This window comes from Corvus moneduloides, chromosome 1 (assembly GCF_009650955.1).
Source record: "Corvus moneduloides isolate bCorMon1 chromosome 1, bCorMon1.pri, whole genome shotgun sequence".
Classification (NCBI taxonomy): Eukaryota; Metazoa; Chordata; class Aves; order Passeriformes; family Corvidae; genus Corvus; species Corvus moneduloides.
In genome coordinates this window covers 74,332,682-74,358,347 of record NC_045476.1, presented here as the reverse complement: position 1 = coordinate 74,358,347, position 25,666 = coordinate 74,332,682, and the positions used below count along the sequence as shown (strand labels likewise).

At 42.3% G+C, this 25,666-nt stretch overlaps 1 protein-coding gene across 2 annotated transcripts; it reads right to left on the bottom strand.

Annotated features, from left to right (window-relative positions):
- Positions 1–9,014: 9,014 nt before the first annotated feature.
- On the bottom strand, positions 9,015–23,986 carry SSR1 (signal sequence receptor subunit 1). 2 transcript variants are annotated; one of them, XM_032116082.1, is made up of 9 exons: positions 23,726–23,986; positions 21,587–21,705; positions 19,247–19,334; positions 18,806–19,068; positions 17,960–18,036; positions 16,182–16,260; positions 15,335–15,428; positions 14,765–14,779; positions 9,031–12,957 (listed from the first exon to the last, which is right to left on the bottom strand). In XM_032116082.1, the coding sequence occupies exons 1-9, from the start codon at positions 23,808–23,810 to the stop codon at positions 12,890–12,892; spliced, it is 888 nt and encodes a 295-aa protein (XP_031971973.1). In that variant the 5' UTR covers positions 23,811–23,986; the 3' UTR covers positions 9,031–12,889. The 2 variants fall into 2 exon arrangements, with proteins under 2 accessions (XP_031971982.1, XP_031971973.1); XM_032116091.1 differs by lacking the exon at positions 14,765–14,779 and having other exon boundaries at positions 9,015–12,957; positions 23,726–23,985.
- Between the last annotated feature and the right edge of the window lie 1,680 nt (positions 23,987–25,666).

Genomic DNA, 25,666 nt, shown 5'->3' with positions numbered 1-25,666 from the left:
CAGGTTATGAAATGGACGTGGCTCTTCTTGTGGGTTTGTGGTGACTTGTTCTCAGCCTTAGCTCTGCTGAAGGACGACGTGCAAGCTGGAGCTTATCTTTGCCAATGGATCACTTTTTCTCTTCCTTCAGTTGATCTGAGTTTGAGCTGGAGATGATTGCAGCGCTCTGAAAATTCGTGTTCATTTTGACCACCATTTTCTGGTAGCCAGGCCCCTTGGAGACGCTGCTTTTCTCCCGGTGCAGGTTCTCAACACAGCAACCGAAGGCTGCAGAAAAGTGCTGATTTTCCTGCACAGGCAGGGTCAGGATTCTCTTTCCTTTTTAAATTAATTGTAGCCCCATGGTCACATAGGTGAGCATCCTCCCAGCATGCAGTGTAGCAGTCAATTTTTTAAAAAAATTAAGTAGGTTTCTGCTACCATAGTTTTCTTCTTGCATAAATGTTTATGGCCTCAGACTCTTCAGGATGTATTCAAAAGCCACGTGCATGTGTCAAAAAAAGAGACAAATCCTTTGTTGTAGCTTGTCAGAGCTGCCTTAGCTGCATTTTGTATGCCTTCCTATAAATAAAATGCATTTCACAGGACAGTGAGCCAGAGAATCATCTGAGTTGTATCCAGCTCTGGAGGCCAGGGAATTGCAGTGAAGCTGAAGCATCCACATCTTGCTAAGTCCTGCTGCGATGGTGCTTTCTGGCAGGGAAGTGAACCAGGTTCAGAATGAGAGACAGACTCAGGAGGGGGAACTGCTGCCGCTTTACTCCCTCAAGCCTCCTGCACCTTCCCAATGGAGGTCAAAATTCCTCACAGCACTTTCTCTGGTGAGGACCTTGGTCCCTCACCCCCAGAGAGGGACAGGTTAAAACAGAAGCTGTCAGGCAGCCAGTTCTGCCCCAGACTGAGGGTATCTGGTGAAATGGGGCGCTGAAGGCTCTCTGGGTGGGCTCATGGGCTGGAAACATCATTTCTGAGGGAGGAATCCTGGAGAAAATAATTTTCCCTCTCCCACCCACTGACCTGAATCGCCTCTCCTCTCGTGAGACTGATGGGAAGTTCTCGTCCAAGTGGCCTGGGGACCTGTCAGGAGGTGTAAAATCAAATGGGATGAGTTTATGTGGCTAGGAAGTGATGGTGACTAATTACTTACGAAATGGATGACTTAGAAAGCACTTAGTTCTTTGCCATGGAAGGGTATAATTGCTGTGCCCAGCCCTTTTCTCCTCCTACCTCAATTTGACTGACTATTGCCGAGTTGGGAATTTCCCTGCTCTCCCTGCCTTGGATAGGGTAACACCCTGCAGGCCAGCTGAACTTCACTCCTTGCTGGCATTTCCTTCTCCCTCTTCCTGTCTCCACTCCTCCCTGCACTAACACCTATGGCAGCAATAGCTAGAGCTGCCCAGAAACATCAGGTTAACAGAGAGGTGGGGAGGTGGTGGTGTGTCTCCTCCAACTTGCTGCTTCCTCGCCTCATTCCCTAAAGCTTTTTTTCCCATCTTGGCAGGGCTGAAGCTGAGGTTAATTCCTGACACGAACACATGAGAGATCCACAGCAGTGTTTCAGGTGTGGAGGCCACATGCTCGCCCAGAGCATAAAGGTTTGGGGAAGACCCAAGTCCTCTGCCACCACAGGGATGCCTTGGCAGCAAGGAGCACCAGGAAGGTGTTTTTTTCCCAAGTGTGGAACATGAAGCTGTGGGAATGGGCAGCAGATAGCAGGACTGGGTGAAAACTGGCTTCCCCAAAGCAAACTGTGGAGCCTGGTTGGAGCATCTTTTGCACGTTTGCTAAAATGCAAACAAGTAAAGAGAAAGAAAGAAAGGTATTTGTTTTTCATCATGCATCTGTCTCAAATTAGCCAGCATTTGCAGGATAGGAGGGCTGTACACCTATACCGAGATCTTCAGAAAGTGAGTGCAATGAGAAATGATTTGCTGTTGACACTTAACAGAACAGTTTTGGTTTGTTCTGTGGAAAAAAAGCCTTTCTCAAACAAACTTGGTCACAATTCAACCAGCAAAGGCAGCAAGGGGCAAAAGTTTACTTGAAACCTTTCTTTCTTCACAAGTCTCCAGTTTGGGGAATCATACATGCCATTTTCTTTCAGCATTTCTGTAATTATAATGGGATTGAAAATGTCACTTTTGGAAACCCTGAAGTCTAGGATTATCTGCAAAAGGGAGACTCAAGACCCCAGCACAGAATAACCAGCACTTTCTGTATGTCAAAGAGGCACCATTTTTCATCACCCACTCTGAAAATGCAAAAATTGAAAAGATTGGAGAAATGCATTGGATTGTTCAATTGGAACATCTCTTAACTGCTGGACTGTGGAAAAAGGGGCCACACCAGCACTTCCCAGAACCTGAGTACTGGAGTAGCCAACATCAGGGAGGGAAGTGACTAAAACCTGTACAACGCACCAGCATCTTCATGTGTTGTGAGTCAGCTGAGCCCTCCAGCCGCGGAGCTGTGTTAAAGAACTTCCCCCTTTCATCCCCTACCTTGGCAGTAATTACTGTGCAGGGGAGAGGCTGCACCAACACTGCAACAGCCAAAGGGGCAGTGAGGGAGATGCTGGGATTTGGGCTCCAATCTGTTTGGGAATAAGGGAATTGACTTAGATTTTTAAAATCTCCTTCATGTCAGGGAGGAGCTGAATGTTTCATAAAAAATGGTCTGAGGTTGGGAAGGGGGAAGAGCATGTGTGAGAAAAGGTCTAACCTCTTAGTGGGATGGCATGATGTGCATACATATCTGCATCCCAGGTTGTGTGGTGTCTGAGCTGGGGACGTGCTGGGTCACCTGGCTGTGTGTGCTCTGCAGGCTGGAAGCACCATTTCACTACAGTGATCCCTGGACTTTGAGTCCTGGGTGTGCTCTGCAGTTCCTGGGCTTGGCCACCAGTCCCACACTGGAGCTGCCCTCCTTGCTCCAGGTCCTCACATGCACACTCAGGGAACAGGGGAAACAAACATCCAGGAGCATTCTGTGGGCCCTGTCTGGAAACTGGTGACTGCTGGTACCTGCAGATTTGTGGCGGATCAGAGCATTTCCCTAGTCTTGGGCAATTAGTGCCATGCTGGATCACAGGGTTAGAAAAAATGGAAACAACCCTAAAATGAGGGTCAGCACAGCCAGGGCTCCTGAGCCAACAGCTCTGCTGAGGGTATGTACAGTCGCAGTGTGTTCCCCTGGTTTTGAAGTAAGAACATTAACAGGAACAGTGGTTTGTTCATGAAGCCTCTGCCAGAACCTAAAGCGCCTCCTGCACTTTAGGTCTTGCTCTCAGCAAGTTCAGAGCTCTTGACCTCTCTCAACACCGCCTCCATGCTGTCCTTCCTTGTCCCCTCAGCAGAGGATTGTTTTTGCAATGCAGTTTCAGGGAATGCATTTTTAGGTGATTTAATCTCTTCTCACCAGTCCTGAAGGGATGATTTATGCCAAGTAAGCCCAAGGTTTCTCCCACATGATGAGCTGGTGTCAGATGCAGATGGTGTCTGCCCGTGGCCCTATGAGAAGTTAGGGACTTATTTCTCCAGTGGTGTGCATATATTTCTTGGAACTGTTAGAAGACTGGGGGGAAGGGAAAGGGCAGGGGAAGAATAGCACAGGGAGGAGTGCTCTGGGACAGAATTATTTGGTGTTTTTAGGATTTGTCAGCAGCTGCATCACGACAAAAGGTGCAGAAGCTGCAAGAGCACTATCCCTGTGAGCTGCCAGGCCTCATCAGTGGCTCCACCTGGACAGGGAGGTTTATTTAAAATGGGAGGGGGGAGGGGAGGTGAAGGTTGGGTTGTGGGCAAGAGGAAAAGTGTTTGTGAGCAACATTGAGGTCTGTATTGCAAAAAGATGTTTATGAAGCTGTTTTTCCAGGAGTATCTTCTTCAAAAGAAGGAGCCAATTAGTACCTGGGGGGAAAAGGGTGGCGAGACAGAGGCAGTTGGGCTGCTCAGAGGCAGCAGTGAAGACACAGACTGCTTGGCAGGGCACTGCACAGAATGAGATGCCCAAGACACAGGAGCATCGACCTTGCTGTCGTTGTATGCAAGTGCCACCTCAGGTAAGTGACATGTTACCTGCGCACATGTGCCACTGTTAATGGGCTGCCTGACAGATGACAAGTTTGACTGAACTCTCTAGGGAGATGTAAACCTTCAGAGCATTTCCAGGTAAGGCGCTTTGATGCCTTCATTTCAAGATGTGTCTGAAATCACCCTGGAGAAGTGAAACTAAATGGAGTTGAGAAGCATTGTTGAGGCTTTTCAAAAATTCTAGTATTGCCTCCTACTTTAATTTCTCAAGACCCCTCTCAGAATAAAAATAAAAATTCCCACAAAGACGAAGCAGGAGTTTTTCATATATTAAACAGTAGTAAGTGGGAAGACTTCTCTGGCTCACCCAACCTCACTGCGTAATGCAGTAGAAAATGTTGTAGCAATCCTCCAAGTAGTAGGAACTGAAAATAGCTTTCTCCTTTGCTGTGCTTGTTTATTTCTCCTGTGCCAGATCTGTCTCTTGTTTGGCAGGGAAAACTGCCAGGAGTGTATGAGGAAACTCTGGACGATGGGTGTTTGGAATACACTGTTGAGAAAGCACTTGAACTTCTCTAGAGCCTTTCAGCAGAGGGCTGTGAAGCAGTTTACGAACATCAGTTAATGGGAGGCTGTAAATAAGAGAAATCTGCCAGAGAAAAGGCTTTTCATCATGAAAGGCCTGATCTGTTTTCACAATCTCAGAGGCAGAGGTTAATGTGGTGAAGGCCAGCGCCGCTGTGGGCTGACTTTCTGTCAGTAATTTTTAGCCTGGAACCACACGTGGAGCACGGCCCTGCTGCTCATAAAAATGTGCCAAGGTTGGGACAGAATGTCAGCCAGAGGAGTCGGTGGCTCTGTGACGGGGCCTGACCCGAGCACCGGGGTACGAGGAACAGCAGAAACAAATGTTCCTGTGAACATGTGCACACAGGACTATCAGTCCCCACCCCCAGACACGGAGTCATATTTGGGTAACTAAAGCAATTGGTGTGTTAGCCTTCCCTCCCCTCTCCTGTAGTCGGATCCTACAGCCTAGGTTTGTTGTTTTCAATGAGCAGCATCTGACTTCCAATGAATCTGCACCCAAAAGAAGTATTTGTACTTTATTCTGGGGTGATGGCAGTGCTAGTTGTGAGATGCAGGCTTGCTTTGACCACTATTCCTCCCAAGTGTTTGCAATTCAAGCTTTACCACATAGCCTGTGCTTGGGAAGGGGAAAGTGAAGGGAAAAACCTGTCTGTAAACAGAGACTGTAACCTCTGTCATTGCTGTTTTCCTCTAATTCTACCAAAGCACAGCCCTACCTGATGCACGGGGCTCCTGGGCAGCAGCTGGGGAGGGGGCAGCACATGTCCTGCCATGTCCTACTGCATGCACTGCTGCTGCATTGGATCCAGCACTCCTAGATTTGCACGCTTTTCCTGAAAAGTCCCTTTTTGCTGGCAAGCAGGACATTTAACACCATTTAATCTGCTGCCTTCAAGATGCCTGTATGACCAATGCTTTACAGGCTCCAAGGTTACATGCATCAGGCCCATGATACTCCACAGCCGGAGAAAATCAAAGTATCAACCCGCCTATGTACACACTGCAGTCCACAGTCTGCACCGCAACACAGCGAGGCTGATTTTTGATCTTGTGTCTACATCACTCTCTATCAGTATCCTGGAGTTGAAACCACAGAGGCTGCCTAGCACAGCTACCCAAGACCCAGAACTCACTAGGGCTGTAGGTGAGGGAAAGGGAGGGATCTGGAGAAGTGAGCAACCTGCGCACCCCATGGCAACACATTTTGGCACAGGATGCAGAGCCACATGCTGCCTTTAATGCATTTGGTTACTTTTGGTGAAGGCACCTCTTTGACAGTTTTTAACTTTTTCTGAACCATTTAGCAACTGCAAAACACCTGCCTAAAAAAGAAGGTACTTGATTTGAACAATAATTAAAAGTGATAGCAGCTTCTTCACCAGTTCCTTCAGGCGGTGTTTTACTCAACTGCAGCTAAGGGATGTTTTGCAGTTTGTCAGCAGGTCCTTGGTGGCCTGTACTTATTCTTACTGCAGTGCATCAGTGACATCTGGCTCCATTCAAGTCTATAAATTCAGCAAAATGGGAATGATGGGGTGACGGGTCCTTGGGAATTGCCACTGAAAAGAAAGGAGTAACAAGGAGTGCTGCAACTCACTAAAGGAGCAGTAAATGACACCCAGCAAGATGCTTTGCATGGGAGCAGGAATTCAGCCTCAGGAACACTTTGAGGGAATGTCTTGCCCTGTATGAGCACGAAGAAAAACTCCTGAGTGATTGTTCTGGCTGCATGACTGCAACTGGTGCCTCGTACGTCACCCTCAGTGTACCTTTAGCTGGGGTGGTGCTAATGGAATCCTGGGGAGCTGTGATCTGCCAGGCTACTACGATGCTGGAAAGGAGATGGTCCCTGCATAGTGTAGTTTTTAAAATACAAACTAAATCCTGTTTTTTTTTTCCTCTCCTTTTTCATTCCTGTGCTGCCTAACAGTGAGATGTGTTTCCTGGTTTCCAGCTTGCTTTATAGCAGCAAAAAGTTAGGATTAGTTGGGAAAAATGTCACATCCAGCTGTGAGAAGTTAACTCCGCTCTCTATGAATGAACCACTATTACAAACAACCAAGCCTCAATACTGGCTCTAAGGAAAATATGACACGCTTCCAAATCAAGTGTTTTAGGGTATTTGGCTTGCTTCTAAATATAACCTGTTATTTCAGTGGCAATGTTTGCCATACTGGGCTCAACAGTCAACAGATGCTATTTAAATTCTAGCTTTTCCTTTCCAATGGAAACCTGCAATAGGGTACTTTTAACTTCCCTCCTGCTGAAGAAAACAGGGTGTTTGTTCGTTCTTTCTTTCACTCTTGGGAATTTATGGGTGGAAAACCTGGCAGCTGAGACTGGGATCAAGCCCACTGTCACGGCATGGTCCTCTCTTGCTTCTGCAGTGCTGTGGATCCAGGCTCTGGCAAGGGAGTTCCTTCTGTGTTCTGAACAATCCAGGCTCTTTGATTCAGCTTGCATGGAAATGCTGAATGGGAACCTGTGTCTGAATGTGCTCAAAGTGCACACAGGGTTAAAAGATGAAATTTAATTTAACTTCTAAGGAAAACTGTCTGTGGGACCAAACACCAGGTGGCAGAGTACCTTCAGCTGACCCTGCAGGTGGCTACAACCCTGCATTTCTTTGGAAGCAAATACCAGACACCAGCATTTACAGCTTTCCTGAGTTCGAGCTTCCCATCTGTCAATTATTTTCTGAACAGCACAGAAAAGTGCAGTGCTCAGACTTACTTCAGTGGCCAAGATACAGCACAGAATGATTTAGAAAGGCCAGACACAGTTGCTCTGGCCCTCCCTCTAGATGCCACTCTGTGAGAAGGGGCTAAAGCTCTCTTTGTGCTTGTCTGTTACAAGCAGCAGCTGTCACAGGCTTGGGAGATCCCTCAGCTGGCAGATCTGGGAATTGCTGGCTGTAGTAATTTCCATCTAGTGAACCTAGGGGTAAATGCCCCAATCACATATGCTCCACCGCTGCAGCCTCATCTCTATGGAAAACACTCGGTGTAGCCCCATCCAGGCCCTGCAGGGCAGGACTGAGCCCTCTTTACTAGAACATAGACTGTGGGGTCCTCTTGAAAAATCTGTTCAGACCATTGTGAGACCAAGTGCACCAACTTCAAGCATTCCCTTTGCTGTGTGAAAGGGACAGGCTCTCAAGTCATGGGTTCACGATGTGAATTTAAGTGGCACAGCGAAAACTCAAGGCAGGGTAAGTTGTGATTTCCATGTAGGCTGAACAGAGGGAGAGTGATGAAGAAAGGCAGGGTAAATTTCAGCTTTTCCTTACCAGCTAAGGGACTGCAATGTTGTAATGCTGAAATTTTACTGTATCTTAATAGAAATTTATAGCCAAGACTACTTAGATGAGGGGACAGAAAAGACCAGATTTAAAAAAAAAAAAAAAAAAAAAAAAAAAAATCTAAGACCTCATCTTGGCCTTGGTATCTCTTCTTTTTAAGCCAGCTATTGAAATCTATCTAACTTGACCTTTTCAGGGGAAGATGAGGCAGGCTTCAAATTTTAGTTATTTTTATGTGTTCTGGGACCTAAAAATACACCAACACATCTGCCTTTAATTTTTCCCTTTTTTACCCACAGATACAGTTCACAAATACAGGGCTCCCAGCATCCTCTATGTTCAAGCCTTTTCTGTTTTGTTTTTTGTCAGCTTTTTTTTACCCCAACAAGTCTTACCTCCTTCTGTTTGGATGCAGAACACCTGCTGGAACTGCTGTTTTCAGAGTGACTGCATGGAATGTGAGTGTGTGCTTGGTCACACAAGAGCATGCACGTAAAAGCTACAAGGACTTGGCCTTGTTGTAACCTTGTACTTCAGCAACCATTAAGCATCCTAACAAATCCTTTTTACACTGCCATGGGTCTAATGAGGTTATTCTTTCTAGAAATGTAGGGCACTATGGCTCACTTCTAACCCATCAGGATTCAAGAATTTACTGAATATTTTCCCAGGGCCCTCCTTTATTCTTATAAAGAATTCTAATCTTAATTATTAGTCCACTGTCCAAAGCATCACAAAGTACTTGCTCAATATTATTTCCATTCCAACTACACATGTAGAAATGCAGATTTTTAAGAATGGCATGTTTTCACACTTTGCATATTTGTTTCTATGGGTTGCTTATCAAGGAAAAGGCCTTTTTTCTCGGTGCCATACTCATGCTTTATTAAAAAAAAAAAAAAAAAAGCTACACAATGCTAAGGAAAAAAAAATCAAGTATACTTTACAAAAAAACCTGCAGCTGTTTTCAAGAGATCTGATCTCACTTATAAATGCAAGTCAGCAGGTAAGAAATTAAATGATAATTTAACACTTCAGTTGCAGTACATCATCTGAACTTGATCATCCGAAACAATCAGTCATTCTTAAATTGACTGTTGATTGTAGCTACACAAACAATCATCTGTATCAACTGATTAGAAAAAGTCCCTGGGAAAATTTAGAGATAAATGGGAAAATGTCAGGAGAATATTACTTAGCCCATCTACAAACTTTTGCAGAAATCAAGAGATCTTTCTGGCTTTGCTCTCCTCTGTATGTTCACTGCAACTGCTCTGCATGTTTTAGAAATGTCAGAATGTAAAGCTGCAAACACTGGTCAGTGAGGGGATTAAATTACTATAGCATGGATCTATGTGTACAGCTGCCAACCATTTACACTAGTGCTGTGTCTTACTATCTCCACAGAAGTGTATTGTGCAAGTCTCAAAAAACTTCAAAACACTCTTGAAACAGCCCTTATGTCACTCCTATGAGGTAGGTACTGTCCTTCCTTTGGAGAAGAAAAGAGAACAGACTCTCTACTGCTCAGTACATCAAGCACACTGAAAACAGCACAACCAGTCTACTTTAGTATTTGGCTTCCCTGGATTCAGAGCTTTAACCTGCAACATTTTGTTTAACACCATGCATTCTAGGAATAACCAGTAAATGATACTTTTGATTAGACCTGTTCCAAGCTAAGCAACATGTTTGGCATAAATGTTTTAGAACAAGCAGAAGCACTGCCATCTCTGGTCTGTTCCATCCAGCTCCACAGCCTACAACTTAGTATTTTTGCACATGGAGAATAAACTTCAATCCTTTAGTCTGACAGCAGCCACTCTTTTTTCTCTGATGCTGGGGAAAAAAATGAACTGCTGCCAGAAAGCAGACAGTATACCAAGGGCTACAGGTATCACATGCAGTTCAAGGGTAGCCTAAACTAATGCTCTGCTGCCTCTGTAGATGTGAACTCTAAAGCTGGTTTTCCTACCCCAAGAGTCAAATTTTTAGGTTTTCACAATTTTTTGAGTAAGTTAAGGAGCAGTGAGAAAGGAATTCACAGAGGTCCTTCACTTTAAGCCCATAGCTCATTTGCTCTCTAAAAGCATTTTAACATCTCTTACTAATAAAGAAGAAACCATAGCCCACATCTCCTTTCACAGTTCTCACTCTTGTCAGAAGCTCCCAGGAGCAGTTGTGTGGCAGTGCAGTAAGCTGGCTGAGAACTGGTAAAAATGCTGGATTATACAAATGGCTTGTGCTGCCACATGGAAAGGGGTGGCATAGATAGGAAGAATTGCTGCTGTCTCATCTTTAAGTAGCAAAACTATAACCTACTTAGCTGATAATAATGATATCCAGTAACATACCTGTGACACTAAGCTATGCCTGTTCAAAAACTGAGTAGAAAATTCAAGTACCAAAATAAAAGTTTCTTACCAATAGGATAAAGCAACAACTACATTCCCCCAGTTTAAGAAAACTGAGTGTAGTAGACTGGCTTACTCACCAGAAATAATATCAGAGATGCCAAAGTTCACTTACCCTGCACACTGGAATTTCCACTACAGCAAATTAATGAGAAACAAGTAATTAAAAAATTTTATGACATTCACCATGAGCAGTAGTGGTCTACTGGCCCCTGTTCTTATGAACTGCTTCTGGCTAAGAAAGTCACTATGAACCACCTACAGTGAATGCCAAGTTGTACCATCAGAAAGACAGCCTCAGGTACAACTGGACTTTCCCACTGCAAGCTGCCTCCTCTCTTCTTTCATGCTTAGAACTTAAGCATTTGGAAGTCAACCTCTGAGTGCAGAGAAGAGAGCTCAGCCTTCAAATGCTTACTTCTTATTAGTACAAATAAAACTAGGATATTATAAATTAATATCCTCTGTTGTGATCCTTTGTCTTTTTTCCTGGTGTATCACTGTACCATCAGCACCCCCTCAAAGAGTACCTTTAAAACTTGGGAAGAATTAAGAGTATACAGTTCAAGATGACCTATTACAAGAAGGTGAAAAAACCCTCTCCTGATGCCAGGTTAGACACATAATCCAAGAGAGGGAACTTCCAAGTTCAGCGCATCAGGTGCTGCAATTGCTAGGGGGGTTTAGCATAGGAAGCATTTAATCCATAAACACACTGTTGAATCAATGCAAAGTGGAATACAAGTCTGCAAATCTACCACAGAACCAGTCAGATTATATCACTAAAGGCAAATAAAGCTGTTCCACACAATTTGAGTGCAGATACCCCTTATGAGGGCAGCATTCAACTGTTTCCTAAATGATCTGAATGACAATTATGCAACCTTAACTGTGAAAAATATTCTGCCTGGACTAGCTGTATTTTCAGGAAGTTGAACAACGCATCTCTTCCATAGCAGTATGAGTCAAGAACATCTTCACAATTCATTCTGGCAAAGTGTGTAACAAAATAGTGCCAGCACAGAGCCTGGATGCTTCAAACACACTGTGGAAGATCTGGAAGGATCACTCAGCATTCATTGGCTCAGAAGTTCAGTCCCTGCAGAGCAAGTATAGAACTGAAGGGGCATTTTCACAGGCAGGGATAAGAAAAGGGAAGAAAAGAAGACAACAGAGGCCTCAAATCTATACCTCTTCCTGAACTCAACAAGCTTTCAGATAACACTCAGACACTGCAAGAGAGGCAGCTGAGATGCAAACAATTCAAGCCTTGTCCAAGCAAACTGATGTTCTGCATATTGGCTCTTTTCCCTGTCAGTTAATTCCTGAGCACAGTGGATGTGGACCAATACCTCAGTACCTGGTAATCATGTAAGTCACAAAAGGAAATCTTGTTTTGATTTTTCATACAGCTTTTCTGCTTGAGTACTGAACCAACATGCAACTAGTGATGAATATGCATCAGTGTTACTAGTTAAGAAAGACAAAGTGGGAAAAAAGCCTCAGACCAATTTACTGACCAGTGTAAAGATGCCTCAGATTTAAAAACTGTAAAGGGTGAATTAAATAGTCTGCCAATAAAAAGAATTACTTGAAACTGAATTTGAAAAACAGTTGGCTTCAAGTGTGTACAGCAAATCCTTGTAAAGCTTTAAAAAAAATAAATTGACATTTCGATACATATGACATTCCAGTTCTTAGAAGAGTGAACCAAGAACTCACTGAAAAGTTGCTCTGGCTTGTTCAACAGTTTCTTGAGTAAACATTGCAGAACTACCACTATAATCTGAATACCTAAGCTGCTGGCACGACTCAATAACTAACCATTTAACAAATTGGGTATAAAAAAGAAATTTATGTAGTAATACCAATTCAGCACACAAATTCCATGCTTCACAAGTTCTGCTGCTGTGCAAGAGCCCTCCTAACATCTATGCAGCTAAGTTCAGATTTTTAGGTCACTGCATGCCCAGATCAAAACAGCAGCAAAATATCTACCACTACAAGCAGCTATACCCAATTGTGCCTTTAGAATGAAAACTATGCAGAAGTTGAGATGATCAGTGCCTGGCCACTGAGACAGGACCACACACACAAACTTCAGTGTGTGCACCTTGTAAAGAGTAACGTCACTTACTGAATAAGAACAATGCATTCAGGTTCTGACACAGATATGATACAATCAAGACAGATTGAAGTCACCAGACATTCAGATTAGGGAGAGAAGAAAAATCCTTCAATGACATGTACAAATGACAAGCCAGCATTACAAAGAACTCTAAAGGCACATTTCAGGTAACATGTTTCTGTGAAGACCAACCGCTTACACACGCAGGCACAAATCTTAATGGCTACCTCCCCCCAACAATTAAAAAAAAAATTAAAAGAGAAGTGCATTTTCAGTAATATTAACACCATTCAGTTAATCTGTTCAGTCCAAATGTTTAGCAGTATTTTCCTTATGGTGACATGGGTTCTCTGCACTACTCCAATCCAAAAACACCAAACAGGCAGAATTAGTAAAGGTTCAACTGTTGCACTAGTTAACATTACTCATCAGAGCCCACTGGTCTCTTCTGTGCCCTCTTGTAGGGCAACCTCCTCGGTGAAGCTTTATCTAGATTAAAAGAAAAAAAAAAAAGGAAAAAAAAAAAGAAAAAAGAAAAGAGATAGTTGCATCAATTGCAATTGTTACACGAGCATGTATTTTCCTCCTCCTAAACACAAGACAAGCTGCCCTTCAAGTGCAATGCATCACCACAGAGAAGCGAGTTCAAACAACTTGTTAAGGCTTTTTAACTATTAGCACCCTAAATACAAGGTAACAAAAAATATGTTTCTGTTCTGTAACATGCAACACCAGGGTAAGGTTTGTTCTGTTTGCCAGTTACTAAAATGCACAAAAACCCAAACCCAAGACCCTATGCCATCCCTATGTGGAACTGCAGGCTCTGCCGTTTAGAAAATTTTCATGTTCAGTAGTTACACTTCTAGAAAGTTAAATTAATTATTTTGATGACTACTGCCTTGAGTTTACCCGACTGAAGAATAGAGGATTGACTCTTCTTTAGACAGCTTTGTCTCACATGTAATATTTCCACATTCATACAACTAACAGCAGAAGAAAAGTGTCTCTGTTGTGAAAAACCACACTTTTCCAGAAAGCATCCACATTTGACTGGATGATCTTCAAGGCCCCTTCCAACCCAAACCATTCTATGGTTCTATGATTATTGAAGAGAAGCTTCAATACTTTGCATGAAGAGCTAAAGTGATTGCTAAGTGCATCTGGTGACTAACTTTCTTAAACAGAACAATCTCCAATAACCTCCCTGTTTAGAGTATCTGCAGACACAAGGAGCAGCCATCATGCCCTTACCCGCCAATCAGTACAGTATGAAGTGTCAATAACAAAAAAGTCAGGAATATCTGAGATCTTGAAGGTCATGTATTTTAAAGTTCTAGTGTAGAGTTCTAATTGAAACTAACCTGGAGCTGAGAAAACCACAATTAAGAACAACTTAATCGTTAATTTTTCCTAAATTTCAAGTATTAAGATATGAATACCTGTTTGGTTTAAGAAAGGGATGGTGGCAGGGCCCAAACATTACCAGGATTTGAACCCTTTTAAAGACAGCTTGCTCTTTAGAGAAAAATAACATTTAGACCTTCAGTTTTTCTTGCTAGATTGAGGCTTTTCAAATATCAGTGTCTGGGTTTTATGCTATTCTTGTGTCTCACAGAAGGAAATGTACAAGAAAGCTTTTATCTTCTCAAGTAAAGCACTAACCTTCATACCTGTGCTGTGTAAGTGTACTTAAAAAGGGTGAAGGAATTAAAAAAAGCAAAGCCATCAACCCCTGGCACAACTTCATGCTAGAGCAGGGGCTCTAGCCCTTCTACACCAAATGAAGCTCAGAATTCACTTATTTGATTAATACAGCAGCCTTTGCCAAGTAAAGGTAGCTCCTACAAAGGGTTTTCAAAGCACTTCTCTTTGCATCTCATATAGGATGCACTTTTTATTGAGGCTTTCTCACTTCATACCAGTCACTGCTACTGATGATAGGAGCTTATCAGCCTGATACTACACCAAGGTAAGTGGGGAAGGCAAGATAAACATCTGCCTTTTAGAAAAAGATTTCTGGGAACTGTGAGAGAAGACAACAATACTTCAGCAATATTCTACTGAAACTCTGTTTCTACAACATAACCAGAAATATATGCATAAAATAGATGAAAACATAAATTTAGAAGTATATAAAACGTGTACCATTGTGTGCATCTGTTCTGCAATCTTTTACTGCTCATGCTACATCACCAGTCACAGCATGCAGGAAGCTGTACTTCTAGTCACACCTAATTATTACAGGGACAACACATAAAGCACTTTTCACTCTTCAATTCACGAGAGTCTGCCTCACCTCTTCTACTCTGCACTGAAGCCACGGGAAAGCAAAAGAGAAGAAAGAGTAAGAGAAGTTAGAAATATCCACAGTCTAAGGAAATCAGATACAGGGTTTTACCACTGGCATTTCAGGTATCAAACAGAACTTTTGGATTTGTGAAGGACATTAACAACAAGTATTAATGTGGCTTTAGTTAAAACACACTTCTGATGCTTATTTAAGACTTTGGTCTATAGGTAAACTTCCAAACAACTTACAGAAACTTTGAGATGACAGCTATTTTCTCCTATTTAAACCTCTGTGATCCAGATTTTGGGTAGAGATTTTATACTGTTGAAAAATATTCTACAGAACAAATTGTAAAGTCACCAATAGTAATTATTTTATCAACCAATGAAGTTTGTTCTACAAGGAATAGACTGCTAAAGTAATAATCTAATCCTTAAGCACAGTGCTTGAGACAATTTTCTATTCCCTAGAAGATATATGCTGTTCTAAGAAATTCGTACCTGCTACTTACTCAGTTACAATTAACTGATCAAGTAAGTTTGTTATGGTCTAGTTTGTGAAAGGCAGACTACTTACTTATTTGATTTAAAGTTTCTTGGGGAATCCAGCTCATATCAACATCGTTCTGGTTTGATGTTCCCATCTCTACTTTCTGTACTGGTCTTTTCCTCTGAAAATTCAAGAAACAAGAAAGATTTTTCTTTTAAGTAAGACTTGGATAGCACAAGTATTAGAAATAACTAAAAATGCTACATTTAGTCAATTACAATTATTTCACTAAGGCAAAAACTTAAGGCTAGTCAATGCAGAGAGACATCTGTCCCATTAGCAATTTATTCCCCTAAGATTTACATTACTATTTCTAACACCTCACAACACTTATTCCACATAAAGGCACCAAGATTTCATGCACACCTGGGCAAGTTCATTATACCTTTTGCTGATGATTAATCAAACTTTGTGATGACCAGTTTTATTTTGCTTTCTCAGATTAGCACAACATTTTCATATGTAACCTGACCTTGCAAAATAATCAGCACTATGGCAAAGACTTGCTAGGAACTAAATAAAAGACTGACAGCTGTTTTCCCCCAAATTCTGACCTGGATTAAACTAATAGGCAGAAACAGAGAGCATAGGGAAAATCTACCCAGTAAGTATTGAATCAGTAGACACATACATGCAGTGATTAGAAGGTACTTCAATTCAACCACTTTAGTGTGGAGCCAAAGAGCAGCCCCAAAGGGCATGAGCTCAGCAATCAGAGTAGCTTCCATTAGGAACATTTTTTAAGAACTCACTGGTTCTAAAAATAAATCTTCTAGCTGTACCATCATATGCCAGAAGCAGTCACTGAATTGCTTTCCTTTCACATCAGAAAGGCCTTGTATCAACAAGTACACAGAAAAAACACACTACCCACCTTCCTGGACTCTAGTAGCTGATGTAGGCCAACAATGACCAGCAGACCGAGTCCAGCGAGGAACATGTACATGAAGATCCTTTAAAAAACAGTTCAGGAAACCATTAACTAAAAATGTCAAGTTTTGAAGACAGTTTATGAAGGGGCATAGAAATTAAGCCTAGCTTTGGCCCTATGTCCACTTAATTTTTCCCAGGAACTTTTGTAGGGGGCAAATGGGGAAAATACCCAAGGAATTTGAAACTAAAGTGCTAACAACTATTATGTAATTATTCTGACTTGGCTTTCAGAAACTGTAATCTTAAGTTTAATTCTGAACAGCAGAACACTTGAAAAATGTTGTATAAACCAGGAAAATGTTATAATAAATAAATAAATATTGAAATTTAGTAACTTCAAGAATTCTTTTGCACTACCATGAAGTTTCAAGATACTGGGTCACAGGCAATATTTGTGTTTGTGACAGCTTTAATCACTTACAAAACCCTTAAAAATCTCTCATATACTTTTAGCATGCTATTGCAAAGCAAGTACTGCTAGGACACTATTAATTTGCAACAGACCTTGAAATTTGAAAGAACTAGCTTACTTTGCTCTGTGTTCCATAGTTAGAATTCTACCTATTAAATAATTTTTTTTAGTCTGTGCATTCTGGTTTGTTTTGAAGAATTTTACCGGAAGTATCTGTTGATACCTAGCAAGAGGCAAACCTAAGTTATAGCAAAAATTTATTTGGGGATTAAGGAATTTGCAGGTAAAGAACTTATTCCAAGCTGAACATCTGAACTCTCATTTACGATAAAGGAAATTATGGAGTCAAACTGAAGAAGATACCTAACTGAAATCCCTGTTATAGGGTAATTATCTGTTCCCAGGATATTCACACAAACTGATTCTAGTATTTGAATTGTTTTGAAAGCTCCTTTTTTCAGCATATCACACATTTCCACGTGACCAATTGTTCTTTCATTTATACTATTCTATTCGAGAAATACGAATTACTGCAACAGCTATTTCTTTTGGCTGACCTTAACAGGAAGCTTGCTCAACAGCCAATTTCTACCTGCAGCAGGACAATCCAGATATTCAGCGTTCTCTACAAGTATTTCTGAAGACTATTTTAACTCACAGGTTCACTTAAAATTCCATTTCAGAGTTACAAAATTTAAAAGCATTTTAGCACAGCATACGCCTGAAAGGTATTTGGTGTGTCAGATCTACTTAAGTCTCTAAAAAAAAAATCACTCCTGAAAGGTACCTACTACAGACAGCAGTTAGTACAACAAAAAAAGACCGAGTTCCTCTATCTCATACTCCAAATACATCTTTTAGTTTATGTAATCTTAGATTACAGTGCAGTGTTCCAGAAGAAAGCTATTCCAGTCCTGACAGCAGGACCCACAGCCTGATACTATGGACTCCCCGCATCTTTTAACTCTTCGGAAAAAGCACAGTAGCATAACAGAAGCTTAACAGTTTTGAATTGCTATGTAGCTGTATAACACCAGGTCCTATTCCAGGCTTAAGCCCTCTGAGCTAAAGCACATCTGTAACTTCTCACTGACACAGTACCAATCCTGAAGATCCCCACTAATAACAGAGATCTTAATTTTGGGAAAAGTTCATATTTTCAGTCTGTCAAATGCTGCTACACCATCAGCAAAACACAGCAGACCTAACATTCAATAAAATGACAATACAAAAACTATTTTCATTGGCACCACCAATAACCTGTTCTACCAGTGCACCAACTAAACCTGGATCTCCAGCCTCCTTACGTTTCTCCATCCAGCCCATCTTCTTTCTCAATAATTGTAACAGTTTGATTGAAGACAGCATCTTGAAACACATTGCCCTAGAACAAAGTTTGCACATAACATTTTAAATTAATTTCTTCAACACATACACAAAAGTTTACCTTTTTCCATGTTCTTGGAGAACTTCTAGAAAGGAGCAACTCCTGCATGAGACTTTCTCAAGTTTATAAATTGTGCTAGTTTAACTCAACACATCAAAGCACAAATGTTTTGTTCCAAGTACAAAGAACAGTACTGATGATATCAAGATGGTCACATCCAGGCTTCAGTACGATACCTCCTATAACAAGAGGTATTACATACAAAGGGTTCTTATTAGGGCTACCAAAACACAAAGGTACAGAAGTCTGTTAATCCTTAACCTGCACTTAAAGAGAAAAGAATAAAATTGAGCCCCATCTATGCTTTTGTGTAGCCTTTTCCCAGACTGCAACTACTGGCCATTTATTTGCCTTAAGTGAAGTTTGCAGGTGGCATTCATGTTGATTGCAGGGTTTGTTAGCAAAGCCCAATCTAAAAAGCACAGTGAAATTTAAGTTATCCTAAAGAAAGCTGATATTTTGGTTGGCTGAGTGAGTTTTTTACGAATGTATCCCACTACAATACAGTTCTAAGGCACTCCAGCTTCCACTGCTGATACAACTTTAAGTGCATGTAGGCAGTCACTTACTGTGCTTATATATCTACTGCTTTGCTTAAATACTACAGAGGCATTCACTTTCTGGAGAGGTACTTGACTAAGTAGTTCCCTCCTGACACCTCCACATCAACTAAAAAGATTCAAACAAATTAGAGCATCAGGCTTACATTTACATCTCTGTAGTTGAGATTGATAACCAGACCGAAAGGACGACCACCCATAGGCTCAGCAGGGATGAAGGAGTACTCAAACGTGGCTTGTCTCTGTGGTGGAACTACTGTGTTCAGAGAGAGAGCTGTGAAGTTCTGGATGTAAAACTGGTAGTCTTGAGGGTACCGGAAAGAAGCGTCCAGAGACTCGACAATGAAATCCTCTGTACCCTTATTGGTGAAGCCCACCAAAAATTTTACAATGTTGTTCGCTGGAAAGTCTGAAACACACACAAAAAAATATTCAACCATTAGAAAAATCATGCACCACACACAGCCAATTCTAAACAGAGAGCATCTAGAACAGACTCTGTAGTTTAAAGCTTCACTGTTTTAGGCACACATTGATGGAGTCTAAGCAACAATAAAGAGGATGGTAGATTAGCAGAGGACTCTTACCTTCACCTTTCACAAATAAGATGGTTGTATCAGCACTAGGTGAGGCTTTAGGTTCTCCTGACAAGTCTTCTTCCTCCTTTTCTTCTGTCTAAGACAAGAGACTTTTTTGAAAAATCCTATAACAAACAGTGAAGCAAAAACCATGCTTGGTTCATGAGAATCCCATGTGTCAAAGCATGCAAACAGGGGCAAGTATTTATACCAAATCCTGTTCTTGCAGAATTAGCACATAGTCTATTGTCCCTCTAGATGTGATGAGCATCCTTTTCAGCACTTATCTTTCTACTTGTTATATTTGACACAGTGACTAATCTGAACTACATTTAGCTCTATTGAAGGGTTTATAATCAAAAAGCATCAGTAAGGCTTCTGTTTGGGGGTGGAAGGAAAAGAACAGAATCTAAATGTTAAGTGTTCACATCTAGGCTATCTCTACTTAGAAAACAAGCATTTCCAAAATACAGACAGGCATAAGACAAATGAGTTACTTTCACTACAGTGAGTGTTTACGGCAGCTTTCTATTCAGTTTTAATTAGTTAAGTGTATGTATGCCTGCAAATGGTTAGGCTGTTGGTACTACATAAGTCCATGGATTCACTTGTTCAAGTTCACCTTGAGATGATTCACTTTTTAATTTAGCAAATGCAAGCATTAAGGGCTTATTTTCCACTTGGGGATCATGGGATCATCACTGCCCCCACCAAACAAAACCAAGGCTGACGCAGTAGTGAACAGTCTCAGCTAATTGCTTACAAGTCAGTTGGATCATTTGATTTCAGTGCTTAAACAACCTCCTGAAGCAGTGGAAATCCTACTGGATCAGTCAAACACATACCATGAACTGGGGAACCAGAGCTGAGCATGCAGCGTCTTGACTCCAAGATGCTATGAAAAACTATCTTTTATTTCAGTGACAAATAAAAGAAACTGCCTAAAAAGCATCATGTTTTGTACCCAACACACAGACTACTTACTATTTAATATAAAGCACATTACAACCAAGAGGTTATTTAATAATATTCTGTCAGTACTGACACAGTACACCTTCTACCACTTACCAAAGCTGGTCAACCATAAGCTCACCAACTTAACAACATCAGGAAAATCTGATAGAATCAAGTAACACTTTACCAAATCTGCATTTTTATTATGCATGTCTTCTCCTAAATATTGTCCCAAACTTCCTTAATTTACATCAGAGATTTGAGAAAATTGTGCACCAATCCAAGTACAGGAAGTGTCTAGCAAGCCCAACACTCAACTGCAGATCACAAAACTGTGTCAAACATTTCACTTTTTCGTTCGAAATTTTTTTTTGTTTGTAATTTTTTGAAATTGTGTTGTAAATTTAGTTAGTTGAATTCTTTTAAATTGTCTTGCCTGATTAGTTTTGCTTAGTATGAGTAACTAAGGTTGCTAAAGCCTTAGGCTACAAGCTGCAGACTTTCACCTTGAAAGGCTGAACTAATCTTGAACCGTTGCTTAGGTATGTGAAGGGAGGCTCTGAGATCAGTGCAAACTGAGAGATTAGGAAGCCACAACTGTCAGCCGAAGATGCACCCCATTCAGATAAATACAACTACAGAAATAATTCAACAAGGAACAGGAAGATCCCAGAACAAAAATTACCATTAAACAAGACGTGTGTGCCAGGCTCGTGAAGAATGGGTACACAGGTTGTAAGGGTGTACCAGCCCAGGGATTTCATTCTGGGCCGCCTGAGTGTCCCTACTGTGGAAACACTCAATTATTAAATTGCTATTTCCTGGAAATGGACATCTGAGACTCTGCTGAGGGAAACCTAGCACAAAGAAACTTTTTAAACATTTGTCAAGCTGAAGCAAGTGACCCTGAACAGCAACATGGCCACAAGCCTAAGAGTTAAGAGAGTAGCAAGTGACAATGGGCTACAAAACAAGGGTTTCAGAATTCATACTGAGCTTAACTAAGAACCAAGACTCTCTTGCCCCTAAGAAATAAATATCAAAGACAGTAGAATTAAGTAGTTCTATCCTCTTCTCAGTTTACTGAGGTACAGCTGAAGATGCAAAACGACTACAGAGGGCTCCTATGAGAATCTGGTTCTCTTACTTGGTGGTTTTTTTGTGACCTACAGTTTTGGTAGTCAGAAATCAGGTTGTCCTCATGCGGTTTTTCAACTGGTAATTCAGAAAGAAAAGATAAATCCTTCCAACACTTCAAACTGAACAGAAGCTTAACCAGATACATGGAAATAGCTATCTGAAAAAAGAATGTTAGTAAACTCTTATTTGAGTTATCCAGCTCCAAGCACTTCTTGTCTAATTCATACTTTTGAAGTAACATTCATGTACAATTACCAAGTCTGTTGGTTCATCTTCTTCAACTTCAGCTTCATCATCTTCATCTTCAACTACAGTATCTTCCACAGCTTCCTCATCTTCTGTAGCATCCTGAGCTGCAACTAATAAACCTGAGCCTACCAAAACAAAATGCAAATACAAGAAAGTCTTTTAAATGCCTAGTTAATAAACAGAAAACTGATGCTGAAGTATAATTCTCAAACTAATGTTTGAGGAACTTCTTAAAAACCTGTCCAATACAGTGTTTTGAAGCCTCAGTCACAAAAACTTCCTATTCAAAGGATGTCTGTGTTGATCTTTCAGCCTTATTCTTTCTCTAACAACTTTTTCACTTATTTATCTGCCACTAAGTTTAAAACCAAAAAATTTACAGCTGGATGACAAAAAGTTCAGCATTCACACAGCAACACCTAAATTTGCAGAAGGCAACCAATTTACCTTAAAAGCTATTGTTCAACTTTTGAACACATTAACGCATGAAAACATTCAAATTTTGCAATTACAAAAGAGAAAATAAGACATTGCTATTGCCAGGGAATCAATTTAGTAAGTACTGTTTCTTCTATGACTAGCAAGTCTAACAAGGTATTAGCATGCTGATAACAAAACACTTTGGAAGGTAGCTAAAAAGTTACTGGTTTTTTGTACTTATTTTCGTTCAAATTTTGAAACAAAGAATGTCTTTTTTAGGATGACATCCTCAAGATCATATATATCCATATATCCAACAGAACCACAACGCCAGTGGAAACCTGAACTAGAGCAAGGCTCCAAGACAAGTGCAATCCGATAGCCCACTGCCTCTTTGCTTTTGTGGAGCCAAGCCTCATGCATTCAAACACTGGGCAAATATGATTAATAAAAATATTGGCCATGGGACAAAGTTCTGTCCATTTGCAGTTCAGAGCACATGCAAGAAAGGCTGAGATCTAAAACATGTGCACAAAACTACAGGTTTGGGGGTTTTTTTAATAAACATAACATTTTCTGAATATGAAAGAGTAGAAATTAATGGGTAACTGATTTATATAGCTCTGAAAAAAGACCTAGCTGCTATAAATACAAAATTTAAAATAAATATTTAAAAAGTGTCATGAGAAAAACTGATCCTTGAGCAGGACAAGTATATCCAAGGACTTAAGAACTGTTAGTCAGTGCTAGAAAGAGCAAGTACAACCCCTCCTTTCAAGCGTCTTTAGGAGGCACACTCAAAGACTTTTACTCAACCACGTGCAATGCTTAACCTAAGCCTTAACTACCATGACTTTATTTGCTGATCTTTTAAACCTGTAAGTGTATAAAAAAAAATGTAATTTCTATAAAAATTTTTACACGTAAAGGTAGGGGTTTTTTTAAATTAAAAATTAACAGGGTAGAGTTAAGCCATAGGCACCCTTCGCGATCAGCTGCCCAGCACACCCTCAGACCCCTTACGGTCTTTCCGATGGATGTCAGAGGGGCTGATGATGTGGCAATAGCGGGAACGGAGAGCTCTGGGAGGGGACTCGCACACGGCGTGTGCTGCAGCCCACCGCAAGAGCCGGGCGAGCAGCCTTCCCCACCCCTCCTGCCCTCCCAAACTTAGTAGTAGGGAGGCAATTTCCAGATCATGAATCAAATAACGCCACAGCGTAAACAGAGATTAGCACTCCTCGGTGTCGCCAAGGACACCTGGGGGGTGGCGGCAGACGAGGTGGGAAGGCAGAGTGGCAGCCAGCGCATCTGTTAGGGAATCTGGGAACCAGCACCGCCGGCGAGCGGGAAGAAGGACAAACCCGCTGCCACCAGCCCAGGCGGGGCTCTCCGGCTCTCCCGGGCCGCTGTCACGGCCGGGCCCGAGGCCGGCGCCCGCAGGGCCCCGCCCGACACCGAGGGTCGCTACGCCGGGAGGGGCCGGAGCGCGGCCTCGCACGCACCGGGGCCCCGCAGGCACCGGGCCGGGCCCCGGAGCGCCGGCGGCCACGTGCGCGGGCGGCCGGGGCGATGAATGAGCGGCGCCCGCCGCCGCCTCTCGGCGGAGCTTCCGCAGGCCCGGCGGGGGCGGCTCCCCCTGCCCGGTGCGCCACGGGGATCACCCCACACACACCCACCAGCCCCGCTGCCCGTGCCCGGGCAGTGACGGCCGCCCGCCCTCACCTGGGCCGCCGCGGGCGCCCCCGAGCAGCAGTGCGGCGGGGAAGACGAGCAGGGCGAGCAGCAGCAGCTGCGACAGGCGGCTCATGGCGATGATGATGATGATGGCGGCGGCGGCCGCGGCGAGCAGAGCCCTCCCGCGCACCCTGTCCCGGCGCTGGCTGCCGCGGCGGGATGGCTAAATGGCGGCGGCGGCGGGCGCTGGAGCTGGAGAGGCAGCTGGAGCCGCCTCCCCCCTCTGCTCCATCCGGGGCCGCGCCCGCCCCGCTCCGCCCCCGCGGACGTGGCTCGGCCGGGCAGGAGGCGCGGCGGCCACGTGAGCGCTCGGCAGGGGCGGGCGCTTCCTGCGATCCCGGAGCGCGGCCCCGGGGCGAGGGAAGTGCTCCTAGCACCGAGCCTCGCCCGCGAGGGGCTTTTGGACAGCGCTCCCAAGCGCTTCAGATTATCCTTGGTCCTGCGCAGCGCCAGGAGTTGGACTTCGACGATTCTCGTGGCGTTGCAAAATGTGGAATTTGAAGATGTAATCTGTGAAGCAGCAGCTAACAAGCAAGGTCTGTGTGATGTCCTGGTGTTAGAAAGACAAATTACTTGTCGGTAGAAGTGCCTTGCTGAGATTTAGGGTTTGACGTGCTACAATAATCTTAGACCTAGGGAGAGCTTGGGAAGAAGGATGTAGCACTAAGAGTGGACACAAAGAATGCAGAATTTACGGGCCACAAGGACATTTGGCAGAACTCCCAAGATAAGGAAGAAACTAATAAACCCAACTCAGCAACTGTACTAAATCAGCTCTGACTGGATAAAAGAGAATTCCCGCAGGTGGAGATCACGGCCACCGACTCACGGACCACCGACCCCAGAGACCCCCTGGCTCCAAGATAAAGACTGAGCATGGCAATCAGTTAGCATGAGTAGCGAGAGACTCATTAACCTATAAAAGATAAAATACTGATTAATAAGAGAAATATGTAACTTGTAGATAGTGAACATTAATGTCTTTGTTTGTTAAAATGTGTAAATAGTGGAAGGTTTTGATAGTTGGCATGCTTGATTTGTGGAATACCACTGAGCACCCAGGCTGGTGCAACTCTGAAATAAATGATCAATGTCTCTCTCAAGTGTGTAATTATTGGCTTATTGCACACCAGGTAATAAGTCCAATTTTTTCTGGACGACAGTGGGTCCCTTCCAACTAGAATATTCTGTGATTCCGTGGGAAGTAGACTAACATACCTCCAGAAAGACCAAGGATAAAGCATAACAATTTGTTTGCTGAAACAAAGGTGCTATTGAAATCTCACATAATTCCACATTGCTTTAGAATAACCGAATTTGAGTCATATATTTCATGGTTTAATTGAAAGTTTCCCAAAGCATCATAGGGAATGAATATGATAGATACATTGCCTTTATCTCAGTAGACCTTTTGTTAAATGCAGCATAAGGGATGTTAAAATGCAAAGCTTTCCCAAGCCCTACAATCAAAACATTCAGTGAAAATAAAAAGTGCCAAAGCCCAAACCAGCCTCCATGCTTTCTCTTTTCTCCCACAGTTTATTCAACAATTTGCATCCAGGGTAAAATGAAACAAGAGTAGTGTTAAGATACATTCTATATGTTGAGTTAACTTTAATTTGTCATCTGGGCATATGCAGCTTGCTGTAATGGCAATGGTAAATGTAGTCTTGAGGCTTTCATTTTTCATTTTCACTCATTTGCTTTTGAACCTGCAAATTACACAAAAAAATTATCAGAAGTAACCATTCTAGCTAAGATTAATCTTATTTTAACCTGCTGAAAATGTTACTGAAATGCTGTTAAGTATTGACTGAAAGTGACGTGATTATGAAAACCAGAAAACATTCATTGCTACTGATAACAGTATTTCTAGTCAGATAATATCCACCCAATGGTATAATATTACTTTTTCTCTAAGGGTCTTTC